At 41.8% G+C, this 24,262-nt stretch overlaps 1 protein-coding gene across 3 annotated transcripts; it reads right to left on the reverse strand.

Annotated features, from left to right (window-relative positions):
* Nucleotides 1-3,962: 3,962 nt before the first annotated feature.
* On the reverse strand, nucleotides 3,963-23,949 carry LOC144530660 (uncharacterized). 3 transcript variants are annotated; one of them, XM_078270320.1, is made up of 7 exons: nucleotides 23,729-23,949; nucleotides 20,755-21,008; nucleotides 19,779-20,031; nucleotides 11,658-11,747; nucleotides 8,602-8,784; nucleotides 7,418-7,597; nucleotides 3,963-4,439 (listed from the first exon to the last, which is right to left on the reverse strand). In XM_078270320.1, exons 1-7 carry the CDS (start codon nucleotides 23,861-23,863, stop codon nucleotides 4,272-4,274), a joined length of 1,263 nt encoding a protein of 420 aa, XP_078126446.1. In that variant the 5' UTR covers nucleotides 23,864-23,949; the 3' UTR covers nucleotides 3,963-4,271. The 3 variants fall into 3 exon arrangements, with proteins under 3 accessions (XP_078126446.1, XP_078126445.1, XP_078126447.1); XM_078270319.1 differs by having other exon boundaries at nucleotides 7,418-7,600; XM_078270321.1 differs by lacking the exon at nucleotides 11,658-11,747 and having other exon boundaries at nucleotides 7,418-7,600.
* Nucleotides 23,950-24,262: the final 313 nt, after the last annotated feature.

Consider the following 24,262-nt stretch of genomic DNA (forward strand, 5'->3'; position numbering starts at 1 on the left):
AATGTAGCCTATATCTCTAAAAGGTTTGCACACTAGATAAAAGAATGACTTCAGTCAGTTATCATCAACTCGTCATGACTTACACCTTGAACGTGTGTTTAGAATGGGTCAAAAACACACCAAACTGTTGGAAAAGTAAGACAGAGGACGGCCAATGACTTCATGTCCTATATGGGCCTGTGATAAGGTCCAGGAGTTCTGGGAGATGGGTCAATCCTAAACGGGGTGGGTAAGCCAATAAGCAGTGGTGGAATGTAACTAAGTACTTTTACTCAAGTACTGTACTTAAGTAGACATTTGAGGTACTTGTACTTTTCTTGAGTATTTTCCTTTCATGCCACTTTCTGCTTCTACTCCGCTACATTTCAGAGAGAAATATTGTACTTTTTACTCCACTACATTCATCTGGCAGCTTTAGTTACTAGTTACTTTACACATTAAGATTTTTTGCACACAAAACACATGTAGTTTATAAAATCTGATGTTTTATTATAAATGAAACTAGCCAACAATATAACAGCGTACAGGTCCAGCTGGAATGATTAGACCATTAAACACACAACTGGTTAGATCCTTTACACTTTCTACAATGGGAGGATTTTTCAGCATAGCTACTTTTATTTTAATACTTTAAGTACATTTTCCTGATGATACCACTTACATACTTTTACTTAAGTATAATTTTCAATGCAGGACTTTTACTTGTAACAGAGTATTTTTTATAACGGGGGTTTGTCTTTATTTGTGTATAGAAAATATTGTTCATATCCCCTGCATAACCCACGAAATCTTTGCCGATGTTTTGTATGTTGTTTAAAAATAAAATAAAATAAATGTTAATCATAAAAAAACAAATAAAAAAAACATTGCTTGAATGTGGACAGTTGCTCCTCCTGACACTTTTCTGGGAGACTTCAACACAGCAGCACATCTGGGCTGTGGTTGGTCCGCTGGGAGAGGGAGGTCTGATGGGACAGCATGAAGCTCTGAGCTTTTTGGATCTTTGTGTGCGCGCGTCCCCTTCACTATCTCCGTAAAAAAAACTTTTGGTAAGTTTGGTACAGAGTACTAACGTGGAGGAGGTGAAGACGTAGCCTATAGCAGGCTATTTTTTTTTTAATTTATATTTGTCAATCATTTTGATCACTTTCGCACATACTGTATGTATAGGCTATATATATATATATATATATATATATATATATATATATATATATATATATATATATACTCACCGGCTGCTTTATTCAGTAGGCCTGTTCAGCTGCTCGTTAACGCAAATGCACAGCAGCAGGAGAGCACTCCTCCCGACAATTCTGCAGCAGCTGCATAATCACGTGATCCTCCGAGATTTTGGTTCATATTGAAATGATGGCACGTTTTATTCAGCTCTGATTTATGTGTCTGACGTATAGGCTACAGAAATAAAAGGTATAGGCCTACTTAAGTTCAAAGCCCGACAGACAGGATTTTTTTTAAATGTCCTTTTGAAAAATAAATCCTGTTCAGGGATCTTGTATTTTGCTTCATTTCTAGAGCAGAATACGTTAAAACTTGGAAGGGTTAAACATTTTACATACTAAAAAGGTAACAGGTGTTATTTTTTATTTATCTAACACTGCACACCAAAAATAATGCATCGAAATCTGTGTTGTTGCCAATCATTGACATATCCCAGCCATACTGTGATAATCAAAGAAACTCGCCCTAGCATTTAGTAATCAGAAAACAATTCATGCTTTGCGTTTGTTCTCCATAAAAAGAAAACAGTGGCAGAATGTAAACAAACTGGCACTTGAAGGGGTTACAATTCTGAAAATGAATTGATTTTTGGTAGTTTTTGTTATGTATTAACCAGAGCAACGGTTTTAAAGGGATGCACAAAAGGTTAATATTAGGGGTGCAAGATTCAGAAAATGTCACGATTCGATTTTTAGGCTCAAGATTCGATATCGATTCTTGATTTTAAAAAAACCGATTCACAGTATGCAAATGTAGTTACTTTTCCCACGTGATTGCAGTAGACAATTAAAAATTTGGAATTCTATGAATCGGTAGAGCTAATATAGTTTTTGTTGGGCTGCATTTACAAAGTCATCTACAGAAAAAGGTCTGAACGGTCACTGTGGCTTACTCTTCCTCAGACAGAACATAAATAATCAGTGGTGTAAAGTCCTTATGATTACATTATTATCTATATATAGTCTATTTGAAATGAGATGACATGTCGCCCTCTGGTGGCTGTTTTCAAACTCTTCACCACAGAGAAATGAACAGACTATCATCCCACAGACAGAGGGTTAGAACTGAAAAAGACGGTCTGTTTCGGTTGTCACTTAAACAGCAGCTGACAAGCTGTTAAGCTCAAGATGAATTCCATTTCCGTGTTAAATATCTACATGCATCTTTTTCGTTGTCAGAACAAAAAAAACCAAAATGAAGATTTCCATTTCAAAAGCTGGACTACAGGTAGTAGCGACTAGATGGTCGTTTACATAAGAGAAGCAGCACTGATGGTGATAATAATAAAACATTTTATTTGTATAGCACTTTCTAAATACTCAAAGACACTTTACAAGGAGAGAGAAAGCAACAATGAAAACATGTCATGAATAAAAATAGAAACAACTTTAAAAAGAGAAAAAAATAAAAAACGTCAGTAGAATTGTGGGTATTTCAATGAACACCGGGTTAGCGAGATAACGTAACAGAAGTAGATAATGAAACCACGATTTAACTGGTATTCATCAAATTGACCGTTTAAAAAAAACCGTTTGTGTGTTTATTTGCAGTTATCTGGCCAGTTGGCTGCTTATTGAAACACCCCGCAGGTAGGTGTTAACTAAATCCATCCTGTGAGCAGTGAGACGCAGGCAGGACCTTTTTCTACAGGAAAAGCAACACTGGAGGGCGTGGGGAGTCGGGGTGGGGGTAGTCCAGAGCTGCAGACATACTGTGTTTTGGCCACTGGAGCTTCCAGATGCAGCCATGATATGGGCTCAAACGGGCCCAGTACTGCTGCCAAGTCACTGGGGGATCATGTGCGTGAGTCGCGATGAGGGGTTGATGTAAGGCAATGTTACATCTTCACAGCCGACACAGCTCTAGACTGAGGGGGGGGTGGGGGGGGGTGGCAGACACAGTAATAAGTATACAGCACTTGTCTTAAAGTGCTTTGAAGTGAAAAGGAACAAACGTGTTAACAGTCAGTTTGGAACAAAAAGGGATGGAGACTTGTACGGTTTATCTTCTAGATTTGATTCCCAGCCAACATATTATTAAAACTACAATAACAACAAGCCACCTGTCAGATGCAATGTTTTTTTTTAGAAAAAAGAAAAAGAAAAAAAAGTGAGCTTTCAGTTGTGTGTTGAGAGAAGGTAACCACACCAAAACGGTCCTTGTGGGTGGTTGTGGCTGGTTAACATCCAGGTCCTTTTTCCAACAAACTGTACGTGTATGTGTCGGCGCGTCCCGCAGAGCAGGCGGCTGGCTTCGCGTCCGTCGTGGTCCTCGCTGTTGACGCTTGGAGATGACAGGTGTGGGCACTGGGACGTCAGGGAGAAACGAGGAGGAAAATACGGCTTTCGGAAATACTCATGACACCTCCTAACGCACAATATACACAATCTTCATTCTGGAGCACGTTGAAAGGGGCACGTAAAAATAAAAGGTTTCCCCTTCTCCTTCTAGAAGCCTCATTTGACTTAAACGTTTGGGTTTTATGTTCAAAAACAGACTGAGGGGAGAATTTTTGTCACATTAACTTTTGACAACTTGGCGCCTTGGAATCCCTCGTTCAGGGTTTGGAACACTCTTGATAAAAAATAGCCTTTCGTTTCATTTAACATGTGGAGAAAGGGGGGAAGACACTATTCATAATGGGAAGGATAGATATTTTCATAAGTAGAGTGGGAGAGGGAGATAAATTCTTAGTGAGAGGACAGATTAGGGGACAGACATTTTAACTTATATATCCAGTACATGGCATAGATCATACAAGAGGGTCAAGGCAACACATTTTTTTTTTCTTTTTTTTTTTTTAACCTAACTACTCAGTAATCAATCTCAACTAGTTCTCAATGGTGCCCTTCCCCAATCCCAAACACAACGTTCCAACGGAAAGGTGAGGCGGTGGAGGGGCGTCCAAAGTCCTCCCTCCTTGATGCTGGGTCCGAAAAGGGGTGGGGGGAATGAGGAGGGCGTGTGGGGGTGATGGTGGACGCGACGTGAAAGGAGGGGGGGGGGAGTGTGTGTGGTTCCCAAGGGTCTCATTGATTGTAGAGGGAGCGCTGCTCCCAGGGCATGGCCTGGATGGTGCGTGGCACGGGGGAAGGCTTGAGCGTGGGCGCTCCGTTCGGATGGAGGGAGTGGCCGATGGGGTTGATGGTGGTGAGGGGACGCTGGGGGGCCAGAGAGAAAGTGTCCTGGTGCTTCGGCTGTAGGGGGAGGGGGGGGGGAGAGAATGGGCAGAAGAGTAAAATATCAGTGTCAGCAGAGTGACTTGTCAGATTGATAACCGTTTGATGCACTGGTGAAGTTCAGATGGATGCTGGGAAAATGCCACACTGCTGCCTGAACAGCACAGCAGCCGGCAGGAAACAGAAAACCGAGGGTTGACAGTGAAGGTGGAGTTTGAAGACAAGACAGAGAACACGGAGAGCGGAGCTGCACACGTCTGAGCAACTCAGCTTTAAATAGGCATAGTTCAGATCCCATGAAGTGTGGTTGAATGAGTAGATGGCGGTCCGCCCAAAAATATTCTAAATATAGCGTGCACTTAAACTGATTAGAGATGGTCCGATAGCATTTTTTGCTTCCCGATACAGAGTACCGATCCGATACCAGTGTGTCACATATTTTATTAAATTTTAACAGCTGTATACTACTATCCCTGTATGGATGTGATATTATTTCTATCTTTGTTGTCGGTCTAGCTCAAGTTAAACTCTTTGTGAAACATGAACAAACACAAACAATGAACGCCCCAGAACTTTCTTTTATTCTCCAGTTTGACAGTCAGTTATAACGGAAAAAGAACATAAACTACTTTAACGTAGATTTTCTTTAGGGCTTTATTACGTGGTATCGGATCGGTGCATAAACTCCAGTACTTCCCGACACCAGCGTTTTAGGCAGTATTGGAGCCGATGCCGATACTGGTATCGGAACATCTCTAAAACTGATATACATTTTTTTTTTTTAAAAAAGGTGTCTAAAATACATTTAGCTTCTCCAAACTGGGGGCGTGCCGACCGCCATCTGCTGTAGCTTATACACTAGTCTGGATCAACGGGAGTACATCCGGCGCAGGCTTTGTCTCTCCCATTCTGCTCTCTGTGTGTGTTCCCTTCACCACGGGAAACGACAACAAACTTCAAGCTAGCCAGCTACATGCAGCTGAAAATGGCAATCTTTGAAGAAAATTTGGATCGTGTAATAAAGCAGGCCTGCTTGGTTCTTTCGGAGAATGATTGTAAAGATTTACAAAGAGTACGTTTACGGCATTTACTCTGCAACTGGGACGTTTTGGGACCGACTGGAGGGATTAAATAGCTCATGTTAGCGTATTGCGTGAACGGTTAACTTCAGTTAATATCATATGTGGCGTTTGCTTTTGCGGGGTTTAAACGTTCCACTAAAACAAGTTCCGTCCTGAGACTATTTTGCAGAGCCGCCGTCGCTGCGTCCGGAGCTTAGCGCCGCCCAAGACGATTGTGATTGGTTTAAGGAAATGCAAACAACCCAGAGCGGGTTTTTTCCCCTTCTATCCCAGAATCTGTGGTGTAGCCAGCCCTTACTCCACAGCGCTGTGGAGACAACGCTGGCAATGCGCAACTAGTAATACGCCGACTATGGATAAGTACCTCATACAACCACACTTCAGAAGATCTGAACTTGACTTGAGGAATCCAACTGTAACAATTGAAGAATTCTATAAACTTGATGCCTCTTGATCGCTTAACCAGAGAAGGCATCAGAAATAACCGTTTCAGTATTGCCAATATGTGAGAAAATATGACTCATGTGCAGCCCCTTACTACAACTTCAACATGTGCAACACCAAGGTGAGTGAATGATTAGTGTCAAAGAGTGAAAGGCAGAGTTAGCGGCACAGCCCCAAGTTAGTAGTGTCCTTCCGCCAGTTCGGAGCTCATGAACTGGCTTTTAGTCTGTTGCTTTTCTTTGCTGGGCACTGTGAGCATCGCTTCAACGGTTATCCTCAAAGTACGCTAAGAGTTAGCTAGTTATTAGCACTACTAGTCCCTCCTATTCAATCTATTGGAGGCCACTATCAGGAGGCCAATATTGCTACCAATAATAATGAAGCCTGCACTGTCTCGGAGCCAGGACTGGGGGTTAAATGGACCCCTTAGTGCTCATCTACATGCTTTTCTTGCCCCTCATGTGTGGACCTCTACACCAGGTCAGTTCTACAGAATAATATCAAAATGGTGCGACAATCGATATTAGACATATGTTAGACTAATGTCATTTTCAATAACAAATACACTATGAAATATGGATGATAATAGGGTGATCAAGAAAGTGCACCCTGTTGATTTACCAGGGTTTAGACTTATTTAATCAGTATTTTGCATGCACTACTAGACCATCATTATTATTGTTCTTAAAAAATGTAAAAGTGGCATTTTTATTTGGTAATGACAATCAGCTGCTAAGACAAGCACTGACTTAACACTACAGCTTTAAAAAGGGACAGTTTGACAAAGATAGACTTTGACTGAGGCTTAGATCTACCCAATAGTCAGACTTCATCTAAATTCATCTGTTGCCCAAAGCTGTCTAGCTCTTGACTATATCAATTCTATATATTGTCTCCCCTATATAGACTTGTATTGGTAGTTAGACAGTACAGTACATGACTGCTTGTGCATGTCATTTTCCAGCCTCGTATGCAGCAGCTCGACAGCCAGCCGACACTAACGGACTCACCACTTTGTAAAAAAGATACAATCTACTCGTTATCTTTATCATAATAGCCACAAAATTAACCTGGCTACAGCTGCTAACGTCTAAAAGTGACTGTGCACTGGTATATTTTAATTGTCCCATCACTATACTCCCCCCCCCCGATGACATTGTAGAACATGGCCCTAAAAATATTTGGAATAAAACCAGCAGACTAAAAGCCAACGTTAAGAAGACAGCTCAGACTGTGTCCACCAGGCGTCTCTACAGATGGCAGCACTCAGACGAAGGGCACCAATCTCCATCTTAACTCACTACTGCCCGTCCTCTCCACAGGCAGGAGGAGGAAAAACATGAGCTTTGAGCAGAGGCTCCTGGTGGACACACTCAAATATTAGTCCCTCTCTCCTGATGTTAGTAGCCAGACAGGGAGAAAGGCAGCTAGGCAGCGGGCGGCGGGTGTGTGGCGGTTTCTCTCTCCTACCATGGGGTTGGCGCTCAGCCTAGTGTATCCCGAGCTCAGCTCCTTTACCTCAGGTACCAGGGGCTGGAGCAGGGAGTAGGAGGAGGACGGGGTGGCACTGGAGGAGGAGATGTGTTTGTTGGAGGACGTGCTCCTCATGCTCTGCTGGCTGCTCTGGGAGGACACCGAGCTGGGACGGCCCTGCTGAGACAGACAGAAGCTCAACACACACTCCCGTGACAGCAAAACTCCCATTAAAGAACCCCTATGATAATCCTTTTCAGTGTCATATTTCATGTTTACATGCTATATGTTCAATAAAAATGATTGCGTTTCTCATTCTGCCCATTGCTGCCTGAAACACTCTGGGCCTTATCTTGCACTCGGCGCAGCGCAAAGCCCGACGCAAATGTCTTTGCTAGTTTAAGAAGCGACGCAGTTGTCAATTACCCGTCCAGCGTCCACGTCGCTTAAATAGCAAATGCACCTGCGCCCATCTGTGCGCCCATGGGCGTGCTGGTCTTATAGGGAGGTGTGTTCAGGTGCATTCTTGGCGTATTGCTATCTTGAGGCAGCGGAAAGTGATCAACCAACAAAAACCTGGTCTAAAGTCAATCACGCAGCATTTCATTGTTATTTTAACGCCTGCTTCACCAAGTGGAGTTTTGGTGGTATAGTGCTCGTGCCATATACAGTACGATCTGCTCGCGCTCGCTTTCACTTCAGGCACGAGCAGATCAGTTTCTTCTCCTGAAATATCTCTCCTTCCCGGTTAGCAAATCCTCCATCATAATAGCAATGTGCAAAGGTACAAAAGCACCTTGATTTTAAAGGGAACGGGAGGTGACACTCTGATTGGTTTATTGCATGTTACGCCCAAAACACACCTATGAATTAATTAAGGCACTAAGCACAACCCTTTTGAACCCTGCGCTTGGCGCACGGACCCTTTTTTCCGCCATTAAACTAGCAAAGGTGGATTTGTATGTACACATCTTAAACGCACCTGCGCCAGGCACTTCACGCCGTGCGCTTAGATCCAACCAAATTCTAACAAGCCACTCGGCGGGCTATGCTTGCTTTGTACTTTGTATCTCTATTACATACACACAAAAAATATGTAATTTTGGAAAAAAATCCAAAAAAGCATAATAGGGGTTCCCCAGTGTTTGCTCCGGCCCTGGAAGCTGGTTTCTCCTCCCTACCTGGTGCGGGTCGGACTGGCTGGTCACACCTCCCTGGGACATGGGGGAGACGCAGTGGGAGGGAAGAGGCTCCTGCTGGCCGTGTCCCCCATGCGGCGGTTGCATCATGGCATTAGCCCTGTTCTGCTGTTGCTGCTGCTGTCGGCGATGACCGCTGCCATAATTGGAACGACGACCACCAGACTGGATGGGAGGAGGGAGGAGAACAAGAGGTGGACAGAGGAAGACGGGAAGGAGAGGCATTTGGTAAATCATGTCAGTCTTTATGCATGCCAGTAATGCACATAAAAGATGAAAAGCAGAGGAGAGGTGACAGATGTGATGAACTCTTTTGCTTTCCACACGGAATTCCGTTGCTTCTTGTGCCATTTAATGCAAATGTCTAAAGTTTACGTATTTCAATTCTGTCTAATTACCTTTTCAATAACCTACATTTAAACTAGGCTTAGGCGATCGCTAACATTTTTGAAATTGTCCAAATTGTGGTTACTCGAGATCGCTGACAAGACGATCTGATCGCCAGTCTGACAGGCTTGCTACATTGAACACGTCACATAACATACTCTGGATATGCAGAGCGGCTTCCACTTTTATCAATCAAACCGGCTACACCGGCCCGGCTGTCCTGCGTAGGACATATTGCGTCTGTGTTACTGACAGCGTCTTCCTTTGGTAGCTCGATGCAGTCGATTTAGTCATATTCTTCATTACAGCGGCTTATTGGCCACTTTACATCGAAACCTCACAGGCTCTCTCCTAATAGCAACTTTTTCACTAATCCCATTAGGTCTGGGATTAGATTCAGTTCCGTTAGCTACTTTAGTTTAGCAGTTAGTGATGGCTTCTCTCGCTTTCCGGCCTTTTTTGATTTGCGAGTCAAACGTTTAGCCATCCCTTTGCCTGTGATAATTGTACATGTAATAACCAATTTGCCGTGTTGGAGGCAAGGCTCCGCATCAGGAAAAACCCGATCGTTAATGTTAGCTGCCGTAACCTAGGCCACAGCAGTCGGTGCTGACCTAATGCAGCTCTCGTTAGCCGTCCCCCGGAGACAGCCAGGGAGGCCGGGTGACTGTCCGAAAGAAGCACAGCCCATCAGGTGTCAGATCCATGGAAAAAGAGTGGCAAACTGGGTTGTAATTAACATTAAGAATTTCAAAACCACTCTTCCCTCACGCTGATTAACGGGGCTCAGTGGGCGGACGTACCGCTCCACCAGAAACATTAGTTGGGCGCAGATACTAGATATTATCTATAACATCTTAGTTGTGATCGTGAGTTAGTTCCAATCGCTTTAATATTGGCGTAGAAAAAAACAACAATTGCCCATAATTCCTTTAATAGTCGAGATAAGACCTGAATGCCAATCGGCACAAGACTAAGTATGTATGTATGTATGTATGTGTGTATGTATATATATATATTTTTTTTTTTTTTTTATTATGAGGGGATGGGGTGATCCAGTTGTACACACACACACAAACATACACTCAAACATTAATTCTACCCAATCTAGAAAGGATGACTATACAGACGGTCAACAACATTAACATGACTCAAATCTATGTCTATCTTCTGTAACCATGACAACTATAGAAGATGCTTGCTTGCCAATTTGTCCTCTAACCCTGACAACTATAGTATTTATGTGTACATTAGTGCTAAACCTAAAACCTTCTCCTTTAAACTTTATCATCAACCTTGTCATGCAACATTTATACAGTTTTATGTTTTAAAACCAAGGTCTTATCTTCGTAGTTCAGACCATCGTATCGGGGCTGGGTTTACATTTTACAGACGAGGTTCCCCGTCAAGACAATTGGACAACATATCAAATTAATTGAGACGGGTTTGAGACAAATCCAGTTCACCAGTTATGTAGACCTGGAAGTGTTCATCAGCTGCATTTTTACACACACAATGTAGGTTAAAGTAGGACGTAATTGTACAATAAAAGAATAAGCTTAAAAAAATAAATAAAAGACTGCTTCATATTAATTTAAGCCTAACTACGGGATGCATATGTACTGTGGATCTGTTCACAGCCAGTATGGACAAGGGAAACAATTACTGCAACTGATAACCTTACAATGCCACATACATAACTACATCAGTACTGTTTTAAGACAGACCTGATGCCCTTAAATCAGCACTTCAATTTTCACTTTAAAAGTTGTTGTTTTGATAAACTGGATGTGTTCAAACCCAGTGATGACCTGTTGACTTTCAGCTGTATCAGGGCCACATAACCCACTAGAAAGCTGTGGGCCCTTATCGACACCCCGCATTTCTGCCATTCTGTATGTCTTAGTAATTAGTTGGAATTATTTCCAACGTTTTTTTTTTTATTTAGATGTAATGGTCAGACCTGTTCTAGTCTCACATTGCCAGACCTATCTCCACAGCGCTGTGTCAGTGCTGGAGTATGGTCTGGCTACACCACCTGGATATTTGGGGGGGGGGGGATATTGATTGTATTTCTTTTAAACCAATCACAAACGTCCTGGGAGGCGGTAAACCCCGATAGAGAGAGGGGAGGAACATTTTTATGGGTGATTTTGTTTTCTTTTTCTATTGTCTCGTTCTCAGTTGTAAAACAGAAAATGTTCCCATATACTCAGAACGTTCCCCTGGGTGCTCTGTGTCATCTAGAACATCCTTTCCATTGTCTATGGAGCAGTTCCACAGTTTATACTTGATGACACCACACATTTGAGTTTTAGCACTCCAGTTTGGGGATTTTGGGAGAGTTGTTTATGTTTACTAACATTTTTGGACTGTCTGAACATAGGAACAACATAACAATTTTGGAAAAAAAAAACATGTGTTGAGTTCCTCTTCAACACTGCTGCCAGTGCAGTTACACTGAGACCGATGACAGCACCAAGGGAAAACATTTGAAGCAAAAAAAAGTTTTGTGTTTTTGCTCCTGACCATCACATTTAACACTCCTGTACAAGTTGGCCCTAACCCACAGCTACAGTTCGATCTGCTGACTCTGCCTCACACACACACACACGACACACACACACATGCTCACTCACGCTCAAACCAACCTGGTTTTTGGCCGCGGCGCTGCAGCGGTGCTGGGCCAGGTCCAGCATGGTTCTGTAGCTCTTAAAGCAGGACGGGCAGTTGAACCGGTTCTTATGAACCAACCCCACCAAACACAGACACACACACATACATTTGGATTACTATACCTGTGAGGAAAATCCACTAAATTGTGTTCCTTCCCTAACCCTAACTCTTTCCCTAAACTTAACCTAACCCTGGTCTAACCCTGACTCTACAGGAGGGCTACAGTATGTTACATGCACACACTTCATATAAACAAATACAATTAAATATGCCTTGGCAATTATGCATATCTTCAGACAATCACACAGTGTTTCTCCTCCATCTGCGGTGCACCGCCAGTTTTGAGTTTTAACACGCCTGCCACAGAAACATTCATGAGGTCAATTTCATTATGAAATGTTAAATTGATTAATAAACTTGTTCCTGCTGGCGCACAAGTGGACAAACAGCAGTTTGTTTCCATTGTTATATAGAGTTCCAAGAGGAGTGGCCTAGAAGGGGGTTTCCCAATCTGTATTTCTATTACTATTTATTCTTTTCATGGTATAGGCCTACTCAACAGGATTCAACATAGAACCAAAATACTCTTCTGGAAAATGTACCCTTAAGTCCCAGGCTCAAGTGATGGAGAAGAAGCCAATCAGGAGGCGTGAATCAGAGCAGTGTTGTTGCAGTCAGAAGCAAAACACGGCGCCATGGTTTCTGAACTCAGAATCGTAAATTAAGCTAGAATCCAAAAGTGAATTAATGCAAACAGCAGATTGTGTTTTCAGCTCCATCAACGTCATAGTCTTTAGCTTCCACCTACCGTTACCGGAGCACATATACGGTCATTTTTGGTGTGCTATTGGCAGTTTCCTGTCAAAAGGCACCTTGGGAGTCGTAGTTAACCTATCACTTTACGTTTTTAAGTACACAGACTTGTACCCGGACGCAATTCATTCGTAAATTTTTTTCACTGATGATTTAACTGGAAGCATTGTTCGTGGAGAAAATTAATGGGATTTTTACTTTTGGACCCAAGGGTGCCCAAAATACCTCCTGTCACTTGGCAACAGTTACCATTAGCAGTAGACCAAAAATTACATACGATACATCATTACATCTCACACACACACACACCAATATTGTATACTGTGCAAATTTACACCAAGTGGTGTGTAATAGACATTGGTTCTATTAAGGCAGCTTAGCCTTCAGCCTGGAGCTCCCACTACTAAGCCCACAGGGTCTGGCTCTTACAGTTAGCACCGTCAGTACAGGGGTTCTTGTGTGCATGTTACGGGAGGATTTAAATCTTTGGTGTACCAACCAAACAGGTATGGAGAATGTAATTATTATTAGGGGGGGGTAGAGGAATCTGTGTCTTATGCATTATGCATTGTAACTTAATAACACTTAAAATAAAAACCATCTTGATGTTAATTACATAATAATAATAATAATATATTGCAGATGACCCTCACACTGCACACAGTGCACAAAGAGCAGAACAGCGCATCATATCAGCCACACCACACAGACCATCACACACAATTAACATATCTGTTACAGTGATACTTCAGTGGTATTAATTAGGGGTGTCACGGTGCTCAAAATCCACTATTCGATTCAATTAATTTTTTTAAATGTGGCAGAAGGTTGTTTTGCAAGAACAGTTTGAGTTTCTCAGAGTTTAAGGTGCAATTGAATGCACCATTAGTTAACGAGGTGCACCTGACGGCAGCATGAAGTCCTGTCGGAGCCCACATGCTTTACGTTCGTTGTTTGTTTACATCAGTCACTCCTGGGGAAGGCAAAATGTTGCCACACCGTGACTTCAGGGAAGCAGGAGGATTTTCCAGTTCTGTTGTTTCTCCATCATCTCGGACAGCGGCCATGGTGTGTGGATCAGCTCAGTGTCTTTAGCTGCATGCCACCATCCGGTAAGCTACGCTGTGTCTGTTGTCGTTTTTTGCTTCGGACGTGCACAAGAAGGCGGGGGTGGAGAGAAAGAAATACTGGGGGAAATCGCCAATCCTGCTTTTGATAGTTAAAATCAAAAGCTCATTTCGATTTTTTTTCCGATTTAAAATAAAAATCACGACACCCCTAGTATTAATAGTGAATTTTAAGTATTTAGAAGTGTTTAGAAGTTCCTTTATAGACGTATGATACTCAACAGTGGAGCTGTTGACATGAGATGCCAACATTTAGGTAATTATTTATTGAAAAGGGCTTGGGAATCAATGCCAATGTCTGAAGTTTGTAGCGAGTGCCACACTTTTCACCAGATATTTGGACTGTAAAATCTGCTGGGAATAATCACTAGAAAAAAGCAAACACATCAAATATGCAACGGATATGCAACAGAAACATAATGATTTAAGTTACTATACATCAGGCATTAGACCTTTTCTTATAAACATGGTAATATACAGTACTTCTGCTTGATCTTGGTAGGGAAGAACCCTAGTTTCTGCGATTGGTCAGACCCGACAGTCTGATGATACATGAGGGCTCAGACCCCCCGAGCAGATGTCTAATGGAAATTAGTTGTCTAATACTAACCCGAACATTCAAGTTTAAAATTTAAAATGCTGTAGTGATGGGGAAAGTGTGTCTGATACATATTCAATCAACAGTTAGGTAAATCAAAGTATTTGGCATCCCTGGAAAAGAAAATTAAATACTGTGAAATCTTCAGCTGAGAAGTTTATCGGGGACGTTCAACAGTGCCTAGCATAGTAATAAATGTAACAATCTGTCATTTGAAGTCAGAAACTGGATTGCTGACATTCAATATATTAATTTATTATTTATTGTGTGTATTAATGTGCGGCAAATGCACGGCTGAAAATAGTCCAACAAATGCACTACGTTGAGTAACGCTTGTTAAAAACTACAGTGGCCAGCCGTAACTCAAATGACCAAGCCTTTTTTTTTTTTTTTTTATTATTATTTTATGAAACTGTATATTTGTGTCTGAAATACACAGTTAATAGTATGCTTATATGCACACGTCTACATCCCGTGAGTCAGACTAGATGTCAAAACACACAGAATTGTTAAACGATTGCACTGATCAATGTCATTTCCGACTTAACCTTATACCACTGTTAGAAGATTGAGACTAAAGCCGTTTATAAATAGAACAGTAAGAGGAAAAAGGAGCACAGGAAAAGAATTCTTACATTGGAACAGCTGATTGGGGTACAAAGATTTTGCTCATCTCTTGGAAACTGTGATTCATAAACTTGATCACAGTGTCAATGACAACAAAACACATGCTAAATTTAAAGATCTAATTACATGTAGGTCTGGGTACCGAACTTCGAAACCTTTAGGCACCAACCTAATTACCTCTGTAGTATTGAGTATTTTTTTTATTTTTATTTTTTTTTAAAAGCCCCGTCATTCAATACCAAATTTTAAAGACTGTGCTAAGAAATCATTCTGTTTTTGATACTGTACTTAAATTGGCAATTGACAAACTCCATTTCTCTAGAGACTGAAGCTGTAGCATGTTGATTGACTTGATTAATTATGTAAAGACATGTTCAAGGAGTTCAGATAAAGCCTGTATCAGGGCCATATTTAGTTCAATGTGCTATATGTCACTATTTTTGGTAGCCTACTGTACTTAAATAACCAGTATGTACTTTATTTTCTTTATTCATGGAAGCCTCTATGTTTACAGGCTTGTGGTGATGCGCAATGTGCTATAGGTGCCAAAAAAAAAAATGTGTTTGGTACTGCCAATTTGTTTTGTTTGTTTGTTCATGTGTGCAATAAACACTACACTTTGTGAGAAAAAAATTGTGGCAGAGAATCGTGATATCAATTCTAAGCTAAAAATAAATCGTGATTCATATTTTTCCCCGAATCGTGCAGGCCAAGTGTGGGGAGTGTGTGGTAGAGCGAGGGATCAGTGAGAGAGTGACTGCGATTAGCTTTGAGCGAGTACCGACTCGAGTCATAGTGACAGAAACAAAGTGTCTCCCGTGCTTTCTGACCACGGTGGGAAATCTGGGGCCTGTTTCACAAAACCAAGATAAGGGATTAAGCCGGGATTTATCAGTTAACCTGGATGATTTTAAGCCTTGACTCGGTTTCACAAAAGTGGAGGCACATAAATCACCATGGAGATTTATTCTGTGCAGCTAGCCTGCTCCCCACCAGGCTAACAGCTAGTCTGCTCCCGACCAGGCTAACAGCTAGCCTGCTCCCGACCAGGCTAACAGCCAGGATTGATTTAATCCTGGAGCCTTTTCTGATCACCCAGCAGTGGTTTTACCCTATTGTTATCAGCCTGGATTAAAATACAACAGGTGCATATTGCTGTTCCTTTAAGTACTGTTATTAAAGTTGTGACCATTATTTTGTTATTAATCATGTGACAGTCATTGTTACTGTTATATTGCTGTATGAAGACTGCTGTTCATATTGTTGTTAGAAGTTTGATGACTATTACGGCAGTTGTTGAGATAATTAGAAAAGGCTGATAACAATTTCAAATGTGTTTTAAATGAAGTCTGTTACTAAGGGCAATACATACAATGCTGTACATTTCTGTTGACCAATGCACCTTGAATTATTTTAGTTGATTCATTTTTTTTTATTATTCTTTAACAATAACGTTCATGTTTGTTCAGCTTCCATGTGTATTGTATTTGGCATTCTTAGCACATAAATTGTGTTGTCCAGTAAACTGGGACTATCATTTGGGAGGATTGTACAATTTAAAGACCATATCCTAATTGTACAATCCTTCCAAATTATAGTCTTAGTTCACTGGACCAGTAACCATCTAGTGATGTAGGCTACTGTACATTCATGTAACAACAGGGGGAGGACACTCCAATGGTTTTTGACCTTATATTTTGCTGGGGGGGAAATAACTGATGAATATACTCTGTTCCATTCATGTTTACAGTGTGCATGGGATTTATCACTTAATTATCGTTATAGTTTATAGATTTTAGAGTCCAATTTCTTCAGTGTCTTTATTATATATATATATATATATATATATATATATATATATATATATATATATACATATACACACACACACATACATATATACACATACATACATACTGGTCATATAATTAGAATATCATGAAAAAGTTGATATATTTCAGTAATTCCATTCAAAAAGTGAAACTTGTATAATGTATACATTCATTCCACACAGACTGATATATTTCAAGTGTTTATTTCTTTTAATTTTGATGATTAGAACTGACAACTAATGAAAACCCCAAATTCAGTATCTCAGAAAATTAGATTATTGTGACAAGGTTCAATATTGAAGACACCTGGTGCCACACTCTAATCAGCTGATTAACTCAAAACACCTGCAAAGGCCTTTAAATGGTCCCTCAGTCTAGTTCTGTAGGCTACACAATCATGGGGAAGACTGCTGACTTGACAGCTGTCCAAAAGATGACCAGTGACACCTTGCACAAGGAAGGCAAGACACAAAAGGTCATTGCTAAAGAGGCTGGCTGTTCACAGAGCTCTGTGTCCAAGCACATTGATAGAGAGGCGAAGGGAAGGAAAAGATGTGGTAGAAAAAAACTTGTACAAGCAATAGGGATAACCGCACCCTGGAAAGGATTGTGAAACAAAACCCATTCAAAAATGTGGGGGAGATTCACAAAGAGTGGACTGCAGCTGGAGTCAGTGCTTCAAGAACCACCACGCACAGACGTAAGCAAGACATGGGTTTCAGCTATCACATTCCTTGTGTCAAGCCACTCCTGAACAAGACAAAGTGTCAGAAGCGTCTCGCCTGGGCTAAAGACAAAAAGGACTGGACTGCTGCTGAGTGGTCCAAAGTTATGTTCTCTGATGAAAGTACATTTTGCATTTCCTTTGGAAATCAAGGTCCCAGAGTCTGGAGGAAGAGAGGAGAGGCACAGAATCCACGTTGCTTGAAGTCCAGTGTAAAGTTTCCACAGTCAGTGATGGTTTGTGGTGCCATGTCATCTGCTGGTGTTGGTCCACTGTGTTTTCTGAGGTCCAGGGTCAACGCAGCCGTCTACCAGGAAGTTTTAGAGCACTTCATGCTTCCTGCTGCTGACCAACTTTATGGAGATGCAGATTTCATTTTCCAACAGGACTTGGCACCTGCACACAGTGCCAAAGCTACCAGTACCTGGTTTAAGGACCATGGTATCCCTGTTCTTAATTGGCCAGCAAACTCGCCTGACCTTAACCCTATAGAAAATCTATGGGGTATTGTGAAGAGGAAGATGCGATACGCCAGACCCAACAATGCAGAAGAGCTGAAGGCCACTATCAGAGCAACCTGGGCTCTCATAACACCTGAGCAGTATCGACTCCATGCCACGCAGCATTGCTGCAGTAATTCAGGCAAAAGGAGCCCCAACTAAGTATTGAGTGCTGTACATGCTCATACTTTTCATGTTCATACTTTTCAGTTGGCCAACATTTCTAAAAATCCTTTTTTGTATTGGTCTTAATATTCTAATTTTCTGAGATACTGAATTTGGGATTTTCATTAGTTGTCAGTTATAATCATCACAATTAAAAGAAATGAACATTTGAAATATATCAGTCTGTGTGTGATGAATGAATATAATATACAAATTTCACTTTCTGAATGGAATTACTGAAATAAATCAACCTTTTCATGATATTCTAATTATATGACCAGCACCTGTACAAGGGAGCAAGGCATATAATATGTAGAGAAGGAAACTCGTCCTCTATAAAAAATAAAAAAACGCGAGAAAACACGTGGCAGACTGAATGATTGACTGAGTCTAAAAATATACATTTATGAACTACTGCTCTTAACTGAAACCATTCAATGAGTCACTGTCATTTGCAAAAACAAACCGTTGTACACTTTGCATTAAAAGCGAGCAGTGGAAGTTTATATGACATAGGAAATGTGTATTTCAGCCCATGAGAGAGAGGGAGAAACAGAGTGTAAGATATTTACGCATCATACTCTAGCATTGTAGAAAATTGATCTTCATGGTAAATTTCCTGAGTAACATTATCTTCTGCTTACTTTTAAAGGCAAAGAGTACAACTGTTAATTTGTGCAAATGATTAGTAGCCTAATCCTTGAATGGAATGATTATGACGGTTTCAATTCAGAGCAGTGGTCAGTTAATGTATATATTTAGGCTGCTTACGCATTCAGTCAGTCCGTGATCGTCTGCTACGCTTTCTCTCGCCGTTTCATTACAGCGGACGTGTTTCTTTTCTTTTTATACAAATAATGTGTTTCACGTCATCATACTTCCACAAGAAGCTGCTGCTCACTCTGTATAAAGTATGTACAACGCGTATTTTCCATTTTGGCATCAGTAAATCTGTGATCGACCTCGCGGTCTTTTGAGGAAAGCCGTGGACGCGCATCTATCTGAATTACTTCAGCCTGGCTCCTCCTCAGCCTGGCTCGACCTAGTCGCTCCTCCTCAGCCTGGCTTGGCCTTCGTGAAACGCACCAAGCCAGGATGCACAGATTAGACTAGGTCAAGCCTCGCTTTATCAGTTATCCTGGATGTATATATTCTGCTTTTGTAAACAGGCCCCTGGAGCAGGAAAAGTTAACCCTCTCCTTGATTTCATGTCGTTTATGGAGAAGCAGAACCAGGAAATGAGTCGAGGGAAATGCAACGCTTCCAAGCCACGGCCGAGCGCTGCGCGTGGCTGCGACGTGTAGTTAAATTTTTCGAGAGGTGCACGTCAGGCTACGGTGTAGGATCTGGCGTAGGTTTGTGTCTTCACGTACCTACGTGCATAGCAACGGCGTAGATTTTATGCAGAAGTATAAATCAGCCTTTAGACGGCGTAGAGGAATGCAGTGAAAACACGATGGTACGCACAGAGACAGGGATTTGTACTGTAATGTTGCAACTCCTTTTTGTTACAATAGCTTTTATGAAATTTGTATTGAAAAAAAAAAAAGGATTGTTCAAGAACTGTTATTGAATTTACGGTATCAGTACTGGTACCGCAAAATAACTCTCACGGCATTGTTATATTAGCAGTACTAATGCAGCCCAACACACACCATGCCAGGCATCGCCCACTCTGTTCACAGCACCGTCTCACACACACACACTCACCTGGTTGGTTGTAGCAGCAGCAGCAGTGCAGCGGTGCTGGGCCAGCTCCAGCATGGTCCTGTAGCTCTTGCAGCAGGAGGGACAGTCGAAGCGGTTGGGCCCGTCGTCGTGGATCCTCTGGTGGTTACGGAGGTACCGGGCCAGACGGAAGGCCTTCCCGCACAGGTCGCACATGTAGCGCTTCTGACCGTGGATTCGCATGTGGTTGCGCAGGGACATGTAGTTGGTGTAGGGCTTGCTGCAAAAGTCGCACCTACGTTTTGGAGGGGAAAAAATTTAGTGTGGAGGTTAGAGGCGAAAGGGGGTAAATGACAGGGCTGTAACGGTACGTGTATTCGCCCCGAACCGTTTCGGTAAAGGACATTTGGATCGGTATGCGACATTGGTTCGGTACCCCCTGTATACGTCAAAAAAGTTTATAAACAATGTTTTATCTCGCTGCAGTCATTGAGAATACCCAATTAAAAACGTATGGTCAAAGTGCTTGAGTGCATTTTATTCAGTTCATTGTGCCTCCCCTTGCAAGCTGCAGCCCAGTTCAGGAATTAGCAACAGGTCTTATAATGGAGCATTACTGGCATGTTTATTTATTTTTTTTTACAATATGCCAGTATTATTATGCTTAACTATTTATTATGGCCAATAAGCCGCTGTTGTTGAATGTGTATACTTATCAAAATAAATGATTTTTTCCCCTGCACTTCTTGTATTTTCCTCGTTGTTACGAAAACATACCGAACCGTGACACAAAAGCCGGGGTACATACCGAACCGTGAATTTTGTGCACCGTTACACCCCTAGTTAATGACATCTCAGACATTTACCTGATGCTCTCCACTCACAGTGACCTACAATGAGTGAGGGGGTAAGAGCTTAGTCAACAACATTTTGGCATCATAATAAACTGACATTAATGTAAAACCTAATGCCTGGAATGCAGGAATATCGTTATGTGAAAAGAGTCTCGAGCCCCTACCTGAAGTCTCCAGTCTTGTGGGTGAGCTTGTGGTTGAGCAGGGAGCTGGCATGCTTGTAGGCGCAGGTGCACATGTCGCAGGCGTACGGCCTCTCGTCGGAATCCATGTCGTCTGGCGCCGTCGCCGCTGGCGCCGGTGCTCGGGACTCCAAGGAGAGACTGGAGCTGGAGAGTGACGCTGAGGAGAGACTGGAACTGGAGAGGGCTGCCGAGGACGTAGGGAGCTGATCGCACCAGCTGATGGTCGAACTCGGCTGTCACAGAGGAGAGGAATACTTTCACTACAGCATACATACATCAACAAGTCATTCGCACTTCATTATTTTCTTGGTGACTGGAAATTTCCTTAAGCAACAATATTTATACTATATATATTTTGTCCCATCCCATTTAGAAATACAAAATACTTTTTTTCTACACACGTTTTTGTATAATGTGGTCCAAAGTTGCTGTTAACAGAAGACATACTGGGTGACAAGAATATATTTGCATGTGCAACTGAGTGCATACATGACTGAAACTATAAGACACGTCTTCAGATCGTGTTCCATAGATGACAGGGACACGTTATTCTACCAAGCCCTACTGTGGCGAGCAGACTTCAAATTTAAGCTTTACCCTGTCGAGCCATAGACTGCTTGTCAGGTGAAAACTATCTGGAAGTGTAAAGCTGTGAAGAAAAGCCGCTCAGCACCACGGAGAGCAACTCTGCATGAGAACAAAACACGGCCCAATACCAGCATATTTAAGAGCCCATCTGATCAAATGCCTAAATGTCAGACCCAAAGCAATATCATCGACTTATTTGTATCCAGTCGAAACCGTTAGCTAGCCACGCTAATGCAAAACATCTGTATCTTTAGCTTCTTTTACCGAGCATGGCATCTATTGCAACGCATGACCCAGACTCAATGAATGGAGACAAGCGAGAAATTCATGAATGACATTGGAAAATAACCTACACCCTGAGCTTCTCCCTGCACAGCTCTGACATGTCTGCAGATGAAGACGTTCTCTAAAAAAAAAGGTTCTTAATGATGCGACGCCATTATCTTTTGCAAATACGCTTTCTATGTTTGTTTAGTATGTTGACTGAGTGCTCAATGTAACCTAACAAAAACACATGCAAGTTTACAACAACAACACAAGAAATTTAGGAAGTACATAACCAGAGCAACCACTGCAAATTGAGCAACTCACTTGTCAATTTGAGAGCACATAACAGTCCCTGGCTACTATGTTAGGTACGCCTAAATAATCTCATGCAATCCAATACATCAGCTCTGCCACATACTCTACCTTAACTCTTATATTGGCCAGGTTTTGTTAAAACTTTCCGAGAACTATTAATCTAACTGTATGCGAGAGATGGTGTTGCATTATATTTAAATACGTTTCAAATTTTCTTCCACCTTAATGTATGTAAATGGGATGGGCAAACATTAGAAAGAGCTCTCAATATAATGTAGGCTGGTCAAGTTCAACATCACTTCAAACTAAAACCTCAATCATTTGAAAAAGATTCAATATAGTTGAATAAGCACCTCTCTGACAATGTCAATCACAACTGGACATTATGTTTGTTAAGGTAGAATGTGTGGCAGAGCTGTTGTATTCAATTGCATTAGATTGCAAAGGTGTTCCTAATAAAGTGGCTACTTTAGTACAGAAATACACTGCAATTATAGAAACACAAGAAAGAGCCTGGATACTTCTGCGGTTGGGTCTGTCTCTTGGAGCATTTGCTGGCGTTTCTGTATTATAAGCACGCTGCAGATGTGTGGTCAAATTTGGAAAAGGCATTTTTATATATATATATAAAAAAGGGCCAGGGAGTGAAACTGCTTAACATTGGCCTCTTAACCACTACCCTAGCACTGTACATAAAGTGTGAAGGAGCTCCACAGGTCCATGGCCAAGATGGGGGACACTGAAGACATCCATAGTCACACAAAAACAGAATGACCATCAATGCAGCAATGGGTATATCTGGGAAATTTAACAACTCAGTGGAATTAGCTGAGATCCCTGTACACACTGTGTGACACTTGTATACCCATTTAACTTGCATGTGTGGGTGTGTGACAGCTAAAGCTACTACCATAAAAAGTAGCCTGTATGGCTGCCCACATTCAAATATGAAATAATGGCTAAACATATAAATGAATGTGTGAGTTTCTGTGTGAGTTATGCAGATAATCTGCTCGCCGAGAGCGACCATGAATGAACCCCACAGTCTGGCATCACAAAGAGGTCTTTCAAAGTCCTCCGCGGGGCGTCTTCCGCTCCCGTTTCCTGTGGGACAGCCTGGTCGTGTTTACTTTGCGATGTTCGCTAACAATATTGCTGGCCTCGTGCATACAAGTCTGCTTTTTTTCTGCTCAAATAAACCCTCTACGGTCCACGATATTGGAGCAAACCTTTCAAGCCATTCTAAACAAGGTGCTACCCAAACAAATCACGCTGCCTTGTTTTGCACGGGCTCTGGTGTTAGCTAACCGCGCTGTGTTTGGCTGAACTAAGCGTTAGCTTCGTGATGCTTGGCTACAATAACATGCATTTTTATAACCCTTCGGCGTATCTTCACAACACAGCATGGGCATAATGCTGGACATACAAGTCAATTGTCACCAAACCCTTTATAGGAGTTGTAAGAGATACAGTGTGCAAGAGCTACAATTTACTAGCCACTTAGCACGGCAGCTAAGAGTCAAACTAGCTAGCTAGGCCATGAACCGCTCAGCATGACGATTGTTACGTTAGCAAATAGCTAACGAAGCTGCTCTGTAACATAACCTGCAACTTAAGACCACCCAGTGTTGCCAAACTGGATTTAAAACACTGGTTTAACAAACACGTATCAAATAGAGACTTCCCCCGTGCTAAGTTAGTCAAATGTTGCCCCATTAGCCGTTTGATATTTATCGGCTGGACTCGTTAGCTAGCTAACGCTGGTGGCAGCTGGCTTTCTTACTCCGGAGTCGTTGGGATCCTTTTTCCAGAACAATTGAGAGCAGTGGCCGAAAGACTCTGTTGATGTCACATAATTCACTCCGTTTCTATCTTGAAAGTCTCCGTGTGTGCTGCCGGTATTTGTCCTGGCGTACATCGTCGGTTTTCGGATAATTCGACTTTTTCGGGCTGAAAAGAAATAGGGCCGCTTTGTCGGGATCTTCTTCCGAAAAGAAAAATATTTCTTCTGTGAAATGAGCGTTTTGGCGGCGGACATATCCAAGCATGCGTGGCATTACTGCCGCCTACTGGACTGGAGTATGACAACACATATTGTATGGCTATTTACCAGCTTTCTTCAATCACATTCACAATCACATTTTTAGACATAAGATACGCTATGTATAAGGCAGAAATACGCATAACTTGTACAAAAGACTAATGATGTTTTAAATATTATTATTTTCATTTAATGTTACTTTTTACTTCTGCTTCACAGCAACTCAGAGAGAAATATTACACTTTCACATGAATCTGACAGCTAGCTATTTGACTA

This window comes from Sander vitreus, chromosome 15, assembly GCF_031162955.1.
Source record: "Sander vitreus isolate 19-12246 chromosome 15, sanVit1, whole genome shotgun sequence".
In the NCBI taxonomy this organism is placed as follows: Eukaryota; Metazoa; Chordata; class Actinopteri; order Perciformes; family Percidae; genus Sander; species Sander vitreus.